The sequence below is a fragment of the Oncorhynchus masou genome, chromosome 26 (assembly GCF_036934945.1).
Source record: "Oncorhynchus masou masou isolate Uvic2021 chromosome 26, UVic_Omas_1.1, whole genome shotgun sequence".
Lineage (NCBI taxonomy): Eukaryota > Metazoa > Chordata > Actinopteri > Salmoniformes > Salmonidae > Oncorhynchus > Oncorhynchus masou.
In genome coordinates, this window is record NC_088237.1 from 8,096,511 (window position 1) to 8,113,579 (window position 17,069).

The 17,069-nt window shown below is 42.0% G+C and overlaps 2 protein-coding genes across 3 annotated transcripts; one reads left to right on the forward strand and one right to left on the reverse strand.

Moving 5' to 3' along the window:
- Positions 1-4,372: 4,372 nt before the first annotated feature.
- Positions 4,373-13,631, reverse strand: trmu (tRNA 5-methylaminomethyl-2-thiouridylate methyltransferase). Its single transcript, XM_064938243.1, has 11 exons — positions 13,430-13,631; positions 13,092-13,257; positions 11,961-12,067; positions 11,691-11,816; positions 9,915-10,087; positions 7,171-7,224; positions 6,973-7,039; positions 6,741-6,841; positions 6,454-6,598; positions 5,792-5,874; positions 4,373-5,062 (listed from the first exon to the last, which is right to left on the reverse strand). The coding sequence occupies exons 1-11, from the start codon at positions 13,509-13,511 to the stop codon at positions 4,916-4,918; spliced, it is 1,251 nt and encodes a 416-aa protein (XP_064794315.1). The 5' UTR covers positions 13,512-13,631; the 3' UTR covers positions 4,373-4,915.
- Positions 13,632-13,640: 9 nt separating this feature from the next.
- Positions 13,641-17,069, forward strand: srr (serine racemase). Of its 2 annotated transcripts, none has more exons than XM_064938245.1 (7): positions 13,641-13,770; positions 14,883-15,127; positions 15,302-15,483; positions 15,583-15,713; positions 15,846-15,994; positions 16,163-16,252; positions 16,465-17,069. In XM_064938245.1, exons 2-7 carry the CDS (start codon positions 14,944-14,946, stop codon positions 16,704-16,706), a joined length of 978 nt encoding a protein of 325 aa, XP_064794317.1. In that variant the 5' UTR covers positions 13,641-13,770; positions 14,883-14,943; the 3' UTR covers positions 16,707-17,069. The 2 variants fall into 2 exon arrangements, with proteins under 2 accessions (XP_064794317.1, XP_064794316.1); XM_064938244.1 differs by having other exon boundaries at positions 14,943-15,127.

Consider the following 17,069-nt stretch of genomic DNA (forward strand, 5'->3'; position numbering starts at 1 on the left):
ATGACGACAAAATGGCTCCACCGCTCCCCCTCCTCTGAGAGCTGATTAACATAGACCTGCTGTGTTCGGCTCACCGGGACACTTTCACAGGGGATCTTTCTCATGGACATTCGGAAGTGTCCTGAGCTGTTGACGAATGCGCATTCGGACCATTGCCATGACAATACAGAGAGCTTGTTACCACGCGCGTTGTGTGTTTGAGGACCACTAGAACTTTGTTATGAAACTAGTTTGGTGTCATTCAAACTTTGCCCGATGTTTAGAGATTAAAGTTGTGTATTGTGTTTGTCACCTGGGGAAAATGGTACATTAGCACACAACCATCTATTGGAAAAGGTTATTAAGTAAGCTATTTGGACAATGAACCGCTATTGTCATGGTTCGTAGTCTAGAGCTCAACATTTGCATATCAATTCTGAATAAATAGTTGAAAATAATATATTGATGATTTAGATTTGGCCCATGTGCTTGGATTTGTATTATGGAGTTGGATTATACACATTTATGGACAGTTTATGAATGATCTATTTTCAGAATATGCATAACTCTCCAGATCATCCATTGAAATTAGATTATAATCCATAGCTTCCTCCATCCTACCATTTATGTTGGTATCCATGTCAATGTAGCCTTGTTTAACGAAAAAGTGTCCGTTGCACCTATTTGTAATGTATGCTGCTTTAATTCATTCCAGTGGCAATTTTAGCATGTAAATCTTGGTGGGGCAAAAAAACAAAGTGGGATGCATGCCAGCTAAACCAATACACAACACCCCACTAAACAATACAATGAACTGCACTATAAGGGTGACAAACTGCGCCCAGAAACTTTTAGGGCCTACATTTTTTATTTAAACCTTTATTTAACTAGGCAAGTCAGTTAAGAACAAATTCTTATTTACAATGACGGCCTACACATAAAGCTGTCCCAACATCTTACCACTGCTACACACCTGTCTATCAACGGAGCCTTGTCTGGCAGCGACAAAGTTCACTCAGCCTCATATACTGCCTTTAAAAAAAAACACATAGCTGATATGGCTGACTTGCTTAAACAAATGTGGTTTCTAATACCAATTGAAATTTACAAACTATGGTGACAAGCAGATAAGTGGCAATCCGTCATTTCGATTAAGACATTAATGAGCGGGATAGGTTGGACGTAGCCAATATAACTATTTGTTTAGCACTTTTCAAATGCACAGCGACAGAATTCAGAACATGGGCCGTTCTTACAGTGTTCTTCCTGTTCACCAAGTCAGAACCATAGGATAAATAAAGGGGATATACAGTGCCTTGCGAAAGTATTCGGCCCCCTTGAACTTTGCGACCTTTTGCCACATTTCAGGCTTCAAACATAAAGATATAAAACTGTATTTTTTTGTGAAGAATCAACAACAAGTGGGACACAATCATGAAGTGGAACGACATTTATTGGATATTTCAAACTCTTTTAACAAATCAAAAACTGAAAAATTGGGCGTGCAAAATTATTCAGCCCCCTTAAGTTAATACTTTATAGCGCCACCTTTTGCTGCGATTACAGCTGTAAGTCGCTTGGGGTATGTCTCTATCAGTTTTGCACATCGAGAGGCTGAAATTTTTTCCCATTCCTCCTTGCAAACCAGCACGAGCTCAGTGAGGTTGGAAGGAGAGCATTTGTGAACAGCAGTTTTCAGTTCTTTCCACAGATTCTCGATTGGATTCAGGTCTGGACTTTGACTTGGCCATTCTAACACATGGATATGTTTATTTTTGAACCATTCCATTGTAGATTTTGCTTTATGTTTTGGATCATTGTCGTGTTGGAAGACAAATCTCCGTCCCAGTCTCAGGTCTTTTGCAGACTCCATCAGGTTTTCTTCCAGAATGGTCCTGTATTTGGCTCCATCCATCTTCCCATCAATTTTAACCATCTTCCCTGTCCCTGCTGAAGAAAAGCAGGCCCAAACCATGATGCTGCCACCACCATGTTTGACAGTGGGGATGGTGTGGTCAGGGTGATGAGCTGTGTTGCTTTTACGCCAAACATAACGTTTTGCATTGTTGCCAAAAAGTTCAATTTTGGTTTCATCTGACCAGAGCACCTTCTTCCACATGTTTGGTGTGTCTCCCAGGTGGCTTGTGGCAAACTTTAAACAACACTTTTTATGGATATCTTTAAGAAATGGCTTTCTTCTTGCCACTCTTCCATAAAGGCCAGATTTGTGCAATATACGACTGATTGTTGTCCTATGGACAGAGTCTCCCACCTCAGCTGTAGATCTCTGCAGTTCATCCAGAGTGATCATGGGCCTCTTGGCTGCATCTCTGATCAGTCTTCTCCTTGTATGAGCTGACAGTTTAGAGGGACGGCCAGGTCTTGGTAGATTTGCAGTGGTCTGATACTCCTTCCATTTCAATATTATCGCTTGCACAGTGCTCCTTGGGATGTTTAAAGCTTGGGAAATCTTTTTGTATCCAAATCCGGCTTTAAACTTCTTCACAACAGTATCTCGGACCTGCCTGGTGTGTTCCTTGTTCTTCATGATGCTCTCTGCGCTTTTAACGGACCTCTGAGACTATCACAGTGCAGGTGCATTTATACGGAGACTTGATTACACACAGGTGGACTGTATTTATCATCATTAGTCATTTAGGTCAACATTGGATCATTCAGAGATCCTCACTGAACTTCTGGAGAGAGTTTGCTGCACTGAAAGTAAAGGGGCTGAATAATTTTGCACGCCCAATTGTTCAGTTTTTGATTTGTTAAAAAAGTTTGAAATATCCAATAAATGTCGTTCCACTTCATGATTGTGTTCCACTTGTTGTTGATTCTTCACAAAAAAAATACAGTTTTATATCTTTATGTTTGAAGCCTGAAATGTGGCAAAAGGTCGCAAAGTTCAAGGGGGCCGAATACTTTCGCAAGGCACTGTATAAGCAGACAATGAAAGCTCTTACAAAATGCAATGATTCCATTCCTCTTAAATGGGTTATATGCACCAAAGTCTCAAAAGTAGGTGAAATTAAGAGGGGTGAATAGGCCAAATTATTAGGGTGAGGCACATGGCCTACTAACAGCTTACTACACATCATACACTTAGTATTACATCTTAGCTCCAGTATACAGCTCCCTGGCACTCCCTTACATCATTTATTCAGCAGCATACAAGATATTTTTGGACTTACCTTGTGCTGTGCTCACTTGAACAGGAAGGTGGCACAGTTGTCCTTCGTGGGCAAATTTTGTCATCAAAGCCTGGCATTCTCTGGATTTATGGTGCTTTCAAGACAACTGGGGACTCTGGAAAAAAACAAGGTCGAATCATGATGACGTCATTGATCTTCAGGTCGTAGCTCTAGAAAGAGGCTCGAGTTCCTGAATTTGAATTCCGAGTTGGATGACCATTCAAAGCGTATTTCGAGTCTGAGCTTTCTTCCGTAACTCCCAGTTGTCTTGAAGTCAAGTTTCAGCAGTTTCGAGTTAACGGTTTCTTTTTAGCTTAAATGTGGGTTTCAAAACAGGCCCTGAATAACAGGTTGCTACTGATTCAATCACAACTTTTGGCGAATTGTAGGTTTTAATCCCATGGATATCACATCACCAAGGTATGCATGGAACTAAATAATGCATAACCTGCAAAGCCATTGAACAGGTACAGGTAACAACCAAAATGAAGAAAACACCAACAAGAAAACACCAAAAGTGTCTTAAAAGGGGGTTGGGCCACCACAAGCCAGGATTGCTTCAATGCACCTTGGCATAGATTCTACAAGAGTCTGGAACTCTTAATGGAGGAATGTGATACCATTTTTCCATAAGAAATTCCATAAATTGGTGTTTTGTAGATGGTGGTGGAAAACACTGTCTCAAGCACTACTCCAGAATCTCCCATAAGTGTTCAATTGGGTTGAGATCTGGTGACGACATGGTATATGGTTTACATCATTTTCATCAAACCATTGTGATTACTCATGCACTGTGGATGGGGGCATTATCATCCTATAGGGGCATAGCCATGGCAGCCAAAATAATGTGCTCCCCAACATGTTATACACCCTAACTAAGCATAATGGGATGTTAATTGCTTAATTAACTCAGAAACCACTATACTTTGTATCCTAAATTTACTCCAGTGATTCCATTATTTTGGTAGTTACTTGTACATTCCACCTGGTATAACATAAACTATGTTAATTTAACCACCAGAAACAGTGCATAGGCAAAGTATAGGTTAAGTATAAGTTGTACGTGTTCGCCCCCTTGTGGCGAGGGAGGAAGAGGACGTGAAACAGTAGCCACAGAAGTTATAGTGAAGTGACGCATACTTTAGCTCGATTTCTTCATTGTGAGGTTTTCTGCTGGCCACAAAAATGCAAGAAATCACTTGTACTTTAAAACAATCATAAGTTTAATCACTTGCTCTTCAGTTCTGAATTCAAGTTATTCTCTATTTACATATTGCATATTTTGTGGTAGTTGAAAAGAATCCAGTTCAATCCAAAATGTGTTTAGGTGAAATGGCACCAAAGGAACAGGCACTCGACTTGTTTGGATTTTCACAAAAGCCATAATTTTTTTAATATGCATTTCACATTTTCTAATATTCTGTCCAAATAAATAAATTAGACAATGAATTACCATGTGGATGATTGTACACAGTCCACACTATCAAATAACCTAATAGGAAGAAGTATCAACTGAGGGCAACAGTACCGAGGAAGTTTGAGCATGTGTTTTATGGTGAGTGGACAGGTCCGAAAGCATGATCAGTGTGCTCTTCTGTTCTTCAGTAGTGGTTCAGAGAACGGGGTAAGGCTTGTGGAAGTACAGTAGTCTTGTCCACTGAAGTCTGCAATGTAAGGTTAGGTCCATATCGACAGTGGATAGGCCTAGGCTTAGGTCTGTTTCTAGGAAGTCTCTCTCAGGCTCAGCTGGCTGGTTCCGGAGTCCTCTCCTTGGCCACAGGGGCTTCCTTCATGCGCTCTCGCCCCTGTTGGAGAGTGTGCTCTGTGGGGCCCAGACGGACGATCTTCCCACTTCCCAGGCACTCATCCCCCTTGTACAGCACTGCAAACTGGGGGAGATGAGCGAAGTGAATATGGAGAAATTAGAAGGGAGGGTAGTGATGAGCAGGCATTGACGGAAGCTTTGACGCAAGGCTATTCAGTCAATGTTTAGGTAGATGAGACGGGCAGAGAAAATTGTTGTTAGTGGGAGACATTAATGCTGAATATTAACTCCTAGTCCCTCTGAACTAACCTCCACATTTGAGCGCATACACACACCACTATTCTCTATCGTTTCATCTACCCTCACTCTGGCCTCGAGCCCAGAGCTCCAAGACAAACGCGCCTCAGCCATATTGTTCTCTCAGAGCAGTGGGTTATGGGATAGCGCATGAAGAAAGGGGAGTAATCCAAGTGTGGACAAGGCTCTTTGTACCCTGACTAGAGTCTGGAGTAATCCCTGTCAGAGAAACCAGAGACGCACTGGAGCAGCTGGCTACGTTTGTTGGGCCTATGATAGGCCTTTGTTAGCTAGCTAATCAGGATCTTAAGGAATAACACACTGGGACTAACACACCAGCTCAACTAAAACCACTGTAATGGTTCATGGGTTGGCTTTACTCTTAAAAGCTGACCTAACGACAATAAATCAATTTGAAAATGGCCTAAAGAAATGTTACTCATAGTTAAAATTCATCTGAGAACAAAACATCCCTAGAAAGTAATGAAACCAACTGCCCAAACTCTGAAAAGGGTGAGACAGGTGGCTTACTATGTGTGGGAAACAGAGAGCTTACCTGTCCTGGTGTGAGTGCTCTGATCGGCTGAGACAGCATGATCCACACAGAGCCATCCATGTTCAAGGTCACAGTGCAAGGGGCTGGAGATAAACAACCTCACTGTGTTATTAACATGTTACTAACACATTAACATGTCACTAACACTTTTGAAGTGTACATTTTTGACTCAATAAAGCTGTTTTTTAAGCCGAATGGGAGGTAACGGTATTGTTATTTCCCCCACCCAACTTTGTCATATCCAATTACGATTGGATGGGTCCGGGAGAGGCGAAGGTCGAGTCATGCGTCCTCCGAAACATGACCCGCCAAATCGTGCTCCTTATAACACCCGCCCGCATAACCCGTTAACCACGAAACACCATTCAACTGATAACCGAAGTCAGCCTGCAGGAGACGCTAGAGCACGATAAGCAAAGTAAAGCCCCCACCCCCAGCCAAACCCTCCCTTAACCCTGATGACGCTTGACCAATTTTGCGCCGCCCTGTGGGACTCCCGGTCACGGCAGGTTGTGACACAGCCTGGGATCGAACCTGGGTCTGTAGTGACGCTGCGACTGCGATGCAGTGCATTAGACCGCTGCGCCACTTGGGAGGTAAAGGTATTGTTAATGACACATCCTTACAAATTGTGTCTGGCCCTAACTTGTTATTTCACTCACTGAGAGGCATCTGGTGGATGAAGCGGAAGTGACACTCCATCATCTTAGTCTGGATCAGCTCAGTGGGAGGGTCCTCCGTTATCCAATGGAAACGATCTGTTCGTACCGTGTCTCTGAATAGAGCCGGGTGATTGGTGGTCGGACCCTGATGTTAGGGAGTTTAGAATCAGAATCCCATTGAGAATCAACAGCAAGGAGGTGGGAGATCTGCCTGTATTGTAGTTGGGCCGGTTGTTTAGGACAAAATTAGGTATAACAGTATTGAAGAGGTAGAAACCATTCCTTACCACAAACACTTCTCCAGTAGTAATGTCTTTGTCCACAACAAACCATGCATCCCTCTGCCCACCAATCCTAGCCCTTTGGCCTAGTGTCAGGGTGAACCAACCTGAAAGGAAGAAGGGGATGAGAACCAGTCGTTAATGTAAAGGTTTACTATTGGAAGAGCAGTACTCTTATAAGGATAGTGGGACAAGCACTACCATAGAAGATACCACTGAGGATATCACACAGCATTACCTTTATGTTCCCCCATGATCTTCCCATCCTCAATGGAGACAAAGTTCCCCGGTTTTGGCTCTAAATACTGACAGAAAAACAGGAATGCAGATATTATCACAAACATGTTTATTTATTACTATGACCAGTGTATCTCAATAATGAACTTCATACAGTAGTGTTTTTCTTCACACAGTGGGTGTATTTTGAATTCCATACCTCTAGAATGAAATCCTCAAATTTCCTTTCTCCAATAAAGCAGATGCCCATACTCTGGAAACAGATGATATTCAGTGTTGCCACACAGTCCACGAAAAAAATACAATTGACTTCGTAAGATGTAATCTTATGTCAATACAGTGTAATTAGGGGGTAGGCCAAACAACAACAATGCAATGAAATTATGTTAAACTTTCGTTAATCTGTAGGCAGCTCAGAGAGGAGAGATGATCAATACTTTATCTACACTCCTGTCCGTAAGTACTTGGACAGCGAAACTAACATTTTACATTTGGCTCTATACTCCAGCATTTTAGATTTGAGATCAAATGTTTTACATGAGGTGAATGTACAGCATGTCCCCCTTTTTTTTGTGTGGCTATTTTCATACACGTTTATTTTACCGCTGAGAACGGAAAGCACTTGTCCCCACCCCCATGTGAAGAAGTCACAAGTATTTGGACAAATTCACTAATAGTGTATCAATAACAGGGGACATTAGCATTTTTTGGGGGGGGGTATGACCTTTATTCATGATTTTGGGGGTATGATCGTCATTATTCATGAATGATTATCCGTAATCATGGTAGCATGCACAATTAGACCAGATACCACGCCCTAACAGGCTATTTTTCTCCTTTACTCATATCAGAATGAAACTTTACCAGTTGAAAAGTAAAACATTTTGATTTAAAAATATGCAAATCCTCAATAAATATAAAACACTTCACACGTATGACGGATGCATACGCCTTGATCATACCAACAGCGTCATTGCGCAAAATGTTATGCAGAATCATCTGGATGTGTGTGCGACAAAAGTTCAACATTCACCTGCTACCATTTTTGTCAAGAGGTCCACACGTTCGATAAATCCAACCTATGCACCACACAGAATGCAGTCCAACTGACTCTGCAACACAATCCTTGCAAGTCGAACTCAGCGTTCCATTGGAAATGAATGTACTTCTGGTGTATCAAACGGCAATGACACTGTCGGGGTGACGGAGGTGATATTTTGCATAAAACTTACAGATAAAATGCCACAAGATATCTAAAAAATGCCTTTGGACAAGTCTGGCTATAAGTCCTAAGAACCAGTGTGTGGAATAATGTAAATGTACCTCCTTTGAAGGCTGAGGAAAAAGGTCATTTTGAAAAAATGGCCGATAAAGACAGGCTGGGCAAAGTTGAATTACTGTTTAATGGACGCCGCCATTTTTCTGCAAAAAATTATAATAATCAGATGTGTTATTGTTCTGGCAATATATGCAGCGCTTTGTCTATAATGCACTGTCCGCTCTCCCAAGTTGATGCCCAAGAGACCAAACAGCCTCAGATCATGCGCTGAGATCATGTTTGAGACTCAGATTGGACAGTGTAACACACAAGCTCACACCTGCAGGTGACGTGCCGATGTTCAATTTCTCTCTCGTGCCGTCATGGCTGAACCCAGTGCAAATTCCTATTATTTGTGTGTTCAGGTTAAACGTGGGACGTCGCTCATTATAAACAAACAGTCTTAAATTGATGTTTAATGCATCATTTTCAGATCTATTTGAAGCGATTAATAGATAAAACAACAATGTCATTGAACCAATTGACTGGCCAGAGATCAGGGCAATCATCAGCAAAGACACAGTGCAAGCTGACAGTACTTTGGACAACCAAATTGAAATCAAAATGATGGATGAAATCGAAGTGTGCCAGCTGTTTGGTAATTTGCGATTCATAACTTACATTTAAAAAAAAAGGTACTACCAGGAGTAGTAGGCCAGCCGATAACATCAAGGTGGAATGCGTTTGAAGTGATGCGTCGTTGAGAACAGCTAGCATCTCCAGCAAAGTACATCGCCAGTGGCACGCACACACTTTGAGCAGATCAGCAGCTCCACAATGATGTGATTGACTGTCTCCAAGGTGGGGGCTTTTCGTGGCAGCCAGACAAGACAATTGAAGGAGGATGCAGTGAGCAAAGTTACTGGGCTCGAATTTAGTCAAGCTTGAACTATATACACTACCGATCAAAAGTTTGGGGTCACTTAGAAATGTCCTTGTTCTAGGCCTCCTCTGTCCAGTGTCTGTGTTATTTTACCCATCTTAATCTTTCCCTTTTATTGGCCAGTCTGAGATATGGGTTTTTCTTTGCAACTCTGCCTAGAAGGCCAGCATCCCGGAGTCGCCTCCTCACTGCTGGCGTTGAGACTGGTGTTTTGCGGGTACAATTTAACGAAGCTGCCCACATAATTGCAAAAGGGTTTTCTAATGATCAATTAGCCTTTTAAAATTATAAACTTGGATTAGCTAACACAACATGCCATTGAAATTAGCCGTTTCCAGTTACAATAGTCATTTACAACATTAACAATGTCAACACTGTATTTCTGATCAATTTTATTTCTAAGTGACCCCAAATTTTTGAATGGTAGTGTAGATTGATGCTTCTAAATGTGCATGTTATAAACAACACTTTTTATGATGATGATGATGATGATAGGCTATACTCTATGGCTGGATTGATGTATTTTTTCCAATACTACATTAATATTTGGCAGACCTAACTCGATTGACCCCGTTTCTACAAGGCCTAGGTCTGAGAGGCCTAAATCATATTTCTAACCTCATATTAAAGTTGACATTCTGTAGAAAATGCGGGAGTACAGAGACAAATGTAAATGTTTTTGCTTTAATGCCCAAATACAGTACATACAGAGGGCAGTGAATCTGTCTGTGTGGTTAGTTACCTCTTTCTTCTTCAGGACGTGTTGGAAGCCGGCCTCGGCTGCAATCTTCTTCACGTAGTCTTTGGTGAGTCCCGACAGGGGAAAGACTGTATGCCGCAAAGCATCCTGAGAAATCTGGCTGAGGAAGAATGTCTGGTCCTTAAAACGGTCCGCTCCCTGGTACAACCTCACCGCTTCAATGGAGATAACAAAGGGTTAAAAATCTGAGATACCAATCTAATGACAGCCCTATAATAAATCAGTCCCTATATCAAATATAACCAATGGTGGTACTCATTCAAGTTCCCTGAATTTCTCTACACATATCAAATGTCTACAGGCTTACAGATAACAGCCTTTCACATATAAAACTTGGTACCCTGGACCGTTTTTGAGAATTCTACAGAACATATTTTGATTTCACAAGGCCTGAAAATAACAGTTTCAGGGTGCGATTAGCAAGACGCACATTCTACATGACGTTAGCGAGCTAGCTTCTTTACAACGGGCAAAACAGTGGCCACGCGGCAGCGCGGGTCACGTCACAATACCTGGTACCTAGGTCCTGGATCTTGGACCCGCTACTCACGCAGGTCCAGGTTTCATTTCAACCAGGGTTTGTTTGCATTTCACATACTTTATAGCGCTGATCAGGGTACCAAACGCTCCAGGATCATAAGGGGATACAGTGAGGGAAAAAAGTATTTGATCCCCTGCTGATTTTGTACGTTTGCCCACTGACAAAGAAATGATCAGTCTATCATTTCAATGGTAGGTTTATTTGAACAGTGAGAGACAGAATAACATCAACAAAAATCCTGAAAAACACATGTCAAAAATGCATTTTAATTGCATTTTAATGAGGGAAATAAGTATTTGACCCCTCTGCAAAACATGACTGAGTACTTGGTGGCAAAACCATCTGACCACAACACTTTCATCCAGTTGTCCTCTGAATCCTTCAGATGTTCATTGGCAAACTTCAGACGGGCATGTATATGGGCTTTCTTGAGCAGGGGGACCTTGCGGACGCTGCAGGATTTCAGTCCTTCACGGCGTAGTGTGTTACCAATGGTTTTCTTGGTGACTATGGTCCCAGCTGCCTTGAGATCCTTAACATGATCCTCCCGTGTAGTTCTGGGCTGATTCCTCACTGTTTTCATGATCATTGCAACTCCACGAGGTGAGATCTTGCATGGAGCTCCAGGCCGAGGAGATTGACAGTTATTTTGTGTTTCTTCCATTTGCGAATAATCACACCAACTGTTGTCACCTTCTCACCAAGCTGCTTGGCGATGGTCTTGTAGCCCATTCCAGCCTTGTGTAGGTTCTGTGGACAGGTGTCTTTTATACAGGTAACAAACTGAGATTAGGAGCACTCCCTTTAAGAGTGTGCTCCTAATCTCAGCTCGTTACCTGTATAAAAGACACCTGGGAGCCAGAACTCTTTCTGATTGAGAGGGGGTCAAATACGTATTTCCCTCATTAAAATGCAAATCAATTTATAACATTTTTGACATGCGTTTTTCTGGATTTTTTGTTGTTGTTATTCTGTGTCTCCCTGTTCAAATAAACCTACCATTGAAATTATAGACTGATAATTTCTTTGTCAGTGGGCAAACGTACAAAATCGGCAGGGAATCAAATACATTTTTCCCCTCACTGTATGTGAAAGCACCCAAAGTCTCCATATTGTTATAGAGGTAAGATTGACATAATAATAATAATAATAATAATAATAAAACATTGGTATGAGAAAAGCACAGAAAGATGCTGAGAGGAGTTTGTTGTTCTTACGGTTCCGGATCTCAAAGCGGTCTCTGAAGACATGTTTAGGGGGAGGAGCCACATGACTCTGTTGGAAGACATCTTCATCCTCCTGAGATGTCCTGGCATAGTGGCCTGTCGCCATGGCATCAGCACCTAGGGGGGAAATCAGCAACAATACAATATTGTATTTTTTTTGTACAAGCTCAGTTTCTTTAATGGTACTTGAAGGTCTTAGCATACTTGGAAGTTTTTCATAATATAATGCATAGTAATACTGAGCATTATTATGCTACATACCCAAGCCGTTGATGGCATAATTGTAGAAGTGGTTGAATTTGATGTGTTTGTTGCACAGAATGTCTGGATTTGGTGTCCTGCCCTTCTCATATTCCTTCAAAAGATTGCTGAGAAAGGAGACATTGGTCAGACATTGAGAAAGAGAGCAATCTGGGGTTGGTGGGTATAATTTGTGGAACGTTCCAACAGGAATCTCTTCCAAAAACGTTGTAAATAACAAGGTTGCCAACAAACAACGCACATACAAAGTTGTATAGCAGTAGAATAAGATACCAGGTAGGGAGTGGGCTATTTCATAAAGTTTTTCACTCACGTTTATGCTGAAAAATGTCTGTCCTCACTCTGGTAGTCTATGGATAAACATTAAGAATACGCTACATGGTGAGTTGATGCCTATTTGTCAGCTAGTCAGCTAGGTGTATTGATTATGCTACTTTGTATGCGTTGTTTGTTAGCAACCTTGCACTTTACAAAGTTTTTGGAACTGATTCCTGTTGGAACGTTCCACAAATTATACCCATCCATCTGGGGTATATTCACTATCAGATTCCTGTTGGAACGTTCCACAAATTATACCCATCCACCTGGGGTATATTCACTATCAGATTCCTGTTGGAACGTTTCACAAATTATACCCATCCATCTGGGGTATATTCACTATCAGATTCCTGTTGGAACGTTCCACAAATTATACCCATCCATCTGGGGTATATTCACTATCAGATTCCTGTTGGAACATTCCACAAATTATACCCATCCACCTGGGGTATATTCACTATCAGATTCCTGTTGGAACGTTCCACAAATTATACCCATCCATCTGGGGTATATTCATTTATCAGATTCTGTTGCAAACGGAAAACGTTTTGCAACGAAAATGTGTGTTTCTATTGGACAAATTCAGATAGGTCGCTTCCCATTTCGTTCCATTTTCTCTGTTTGGTTCTTAAACGGTAAACGGTTTCCTTTGCAAGACAATGAACACACCCCAGATCGAGCCTTGTGACACCAACCTAATCCCGTGATAACTCACATTATTTCAATTAAGTGCGTGCAGCTGTCTGCTTAGCCGGGCTACAACTGTTCCAATTATACAGATTTAACAATCATCTAATTAAGGAGGATACCTACGTGAACACTTCGTGCCAGTACTCTTTGACGTAGGACACTTGATGGAAAGGTATGTCCAGATTCTGGCACACTTTGTAGGCATCTTCACAGTCCTTTTCGGATGAACACACCCCATTCTCATCCAGGGAATCCCAGTTCTTCATAAACACTCCAGTAACGTGGTACCCTGTCAATAAAACAAGCCAATGGGAAGACGTGAAACTTACAGTAAACAAGAAACATTAGCTATAAAATAAAACATTCCACTAACTCATTTTAAAAGAAGTCAGTTTATTTGTATCGTCTCAATGAGTTTAGCTAACGTTAATGTTGAGTGTTCCAGTGAAGAAACGTCTCACCTCTTCTTCTGAGTAACAAAGCCGTTACAGAGCTGTCAACTCCCCCAGACATCGCGCACACGACATGTCTCACGACACCCATGATTTGTCGCAACTATTTGCCAGGAAAATACGTTTTGAATTTACTAATTCAGGTTACAGCTTAACTTTTTCGGATAGACGCGGCCATTTCTTCGTTCCGTCTCAAAACAATGTCCGACTAGAAACAAGTCGCGTGTGGCTTTACCTCCAGAATAACTGTAACACTGTGTAAACAACGGAGCTGTTGAAATTCTGCTCCGTAAATTGGATACAAATCTCGAAAATCCACACATTTGCATATATTTTTCGAAAGTATCAAGGTACGTTGACAAGAATTATACATGTCTCTGATTCTATTGACTGTTACACCCGCAAAAGTGGAATATATTGCACAAATGTGTAGATCTGTAGTAACAGTTCCACCATATCAATGGTGAGATCATTTTGTGTTACATGATTTCATTAACGTTAACTCTTTTTGCAAGTATTAACAGAGCAGACGAATGAAACAATATATAATGTTTAATGGTGGAAAGGAGCTAAGCAAGTCATAAGTATAATCCTTCTCATTAAATCAAATGTTGTTGGTCACATACACGTGATTAGCAGGGTGTAGCGAAATGCTTGTGCTTTTAGCCCCCGACAGTGCAGTAATATATTATAAATTACACAACATATACCCAATACACACAAATCCAAGTCGGAATGAATTAAGACTATGTACATATGGACGAGTGATGTCAGAGCGGAACGGACGAAGATAGAGTAGAGTAGAATAGTATAGAATACAGTATATACATATGAGATGAGTAATGCCAGATATTTCAACATTATTAAAGTCACTAGTGTTCCATTCCTTAAAGTGGCCAGTGGTTCCTAGTTTATGCCTATAGGCAGCAGTCTAATGTGCAAGTGATGGCTGTTTAACAGTCTGATGGCCTTGAGATAGAAGCTGTTTTTCAGTCTCTCGGTCCCAGCTTTGACGCACCTGTACTGACCTCGCCTTCTGAATGATAGTGGTGGTGAACAGGCAGTGGCTCGGGTGCTTAAAGTGTCCCAGAGGGCGGCTAGTTTGCCCCCGGTAATGCGTTGGGCAGACCGCACCACCCTCTGGAGAGCCTTGGGGTTGCAGGTGGTGCAGTTGCCGTACCAGGCAGTGATGCTTTCAATTGTGCATCTGTAAAAGTTTGTAAGGGTTTTAGGTGACACGCCAAATTTCTTTAGCCTCCTGAGGTTGAAGAGGCTCTGTTGCGCCTTCTTCACCACACTGTCTGTGTGGGGGGTCCATTTCAGTTTGTCAGTGATGTGTAAGCCAAGGAACTTGAAGCTGGGGTGCACCCTCTGCTGTTTCAGGAAGTCCACAATCATCTCCTTTGTTTTGTTGATGTTGAGTGAGAGATTGTTTTCTATGCAAATTAATGACTGGTTTTAGGATAATCCCACCAAGGACTGTTTCAAACCACTTTGATACAACTCTGTGGTTGTCTTCAAGCATGGTGGACGTGCCACTATCAGTGAAAGCCATCACTTTGGATCTGCTAAGAGATGCCAGAGAGACAGTGAGGACCAGTCCATTGGGAGTCATCAACACTCCTATGATCCCATGGTGCCAAACAACACTACCGCTCAACATCCCCTGTAACATCCACATCAAACTGGAGAACATGCAGAGAACTGGTGAGTGTGTGTATGAATTAGATGCCTTAGTCAGACACATTTACATTACTACTGTACAAGTTTCAATTAATAATGTAGGCTGTTTTGTGGTAGATATATCGATAGACATGGTTGATGTTGGACATTGAGAGTGATACAATAACAGCAGTTTCATGTCATTGTGTTAATTGCCAGGTTCGTTTAAGATAAGAGGAGTGGCCAACCAGTTTGCCAGGAGACCAAAAGGAGCCCATTTTGTCACCATGTCTGCAGGGAACTATGGGAAGTCTTTTGCCTATGCCTCTAAACACTACGGCTCCAAGGGGAAAGTGGTGATGCCAGAGACAGCCCCTGTATCCAGATCTACACTCATACAAGTCAGGTTCTTCTTTCCAATTGACTGCTTCAGTCTTTAATTGTATCATCTAAAATGACACGTCTGAAAATAACCAAACATTTCGGTCCATTCGCTCCAGAATTTTGGATGTGAGGTGGAACGGGTGCCTACAACCTGTATGATGAACGTGGTGAATCGTTGTGTCCAGGAGGAAAACATGACGTTCCTCCACTCATATGACGACCTGGACCTGATTGCAGGACATGCCAGGTATAGAACAGCCGAACAAGGCAACACAACCAGCTTCCTCTTTTAGAGGGAAAATAAAATGCTGGTCTGTCTCTCGCTTTCTGTCTCTCTCACTCCCCACCCTCTCTCCCTCCCCCTCTCTCCGTGCTGTAGTCTAGGTTTTGAAGTACTGGAGGTGATGCCCCAGCCTGATGTAGTGGTGGTGTGCTGTGGAGGAGGAGGTCTACTGGCTGGGGTGGCTGCTGCCATCAAATTGGCCGGCTGCGAGAAGACAAGGATCTATGGGGTAGAGCCAGAAGGAGGTACATAACACCTGTTGTTTAAATCTCACCAAGACAATATCAGGCAGGGCTTTTTACAACTAAGATACACCACAAACTGATATACATGAACATGGGACAATATACTGAGGGGTTGATATACAGTATGACCATTTTGTTGACCTTCATTTCCTGTCTTTGATTCATTAGCCTGTACCATGTACAAAAGTTTCATTGAGAAGAAGCCTGTAGGCATGGACACCAAGAGCATCGCGTCAGGACTGGCTCCACCTTTTGCAGGTACAGTACATTGGCTAGACCTAAATAAATCCTATAAGATCAGGACATAAGAGGGAACAACTTTGTCTTCATCTGGAATGAACCATAGCCAAGCAAACAAATCTGCGAACTGTGCCTTCTTTATCTGTGCTAACTGCCTGATGTGCTTTGTACCATAAGTCACGTAAAGGTTAAAACATCTACCATTGCTAACTGCCTGGTGTGTTGTCAAGGCACCCTGCCCTACGAGCTGTGCCAGCGCTACGTTGAAGAGATCGTACTGGTGAGCGATGAGGAGATCAAGGCTGCCGTGTCTACCCTGTACAGGGCGGGGCTCCTGGTGGAGCCGTCAGGGTCCGCGGCATTCGCAGCCATTGCTAACGACAGAATCCCTGACATTGCTGGGAGGAACGTGGTGGTCATCCTCAGTGGAGGAAACATTGGCAAAGACGAGCTCACTAACTTCCCTGATTGAATATCTAGTTACTTACTTACTTAGGAATTGTTCTACTCATGAAGCATAGGCCACAAACAACAGTTTTCCAGCGTATTTAGTCCCAGGTGATTTGTTCAAGTTCTCCTCATGCGTTTCCCCATTGAATATTCACAAAGTTATTATTACAGTGACTACTACAGACAATAAAGTGATTATTCCAACCAGTCTGAGTTAGGAGAAATGATGCTTTATTATTTTACTACATTGACTGTTACAGAGAAGAAAGAATGACCATTGCTCTAACCAGCTAAAGTTAGGTGCAAATCATGCATTATTTTTCTCACTAATACTTTTTATACTGTGATAGTATCTTTTTGCAAATAAACTATGCAATGTATTCAA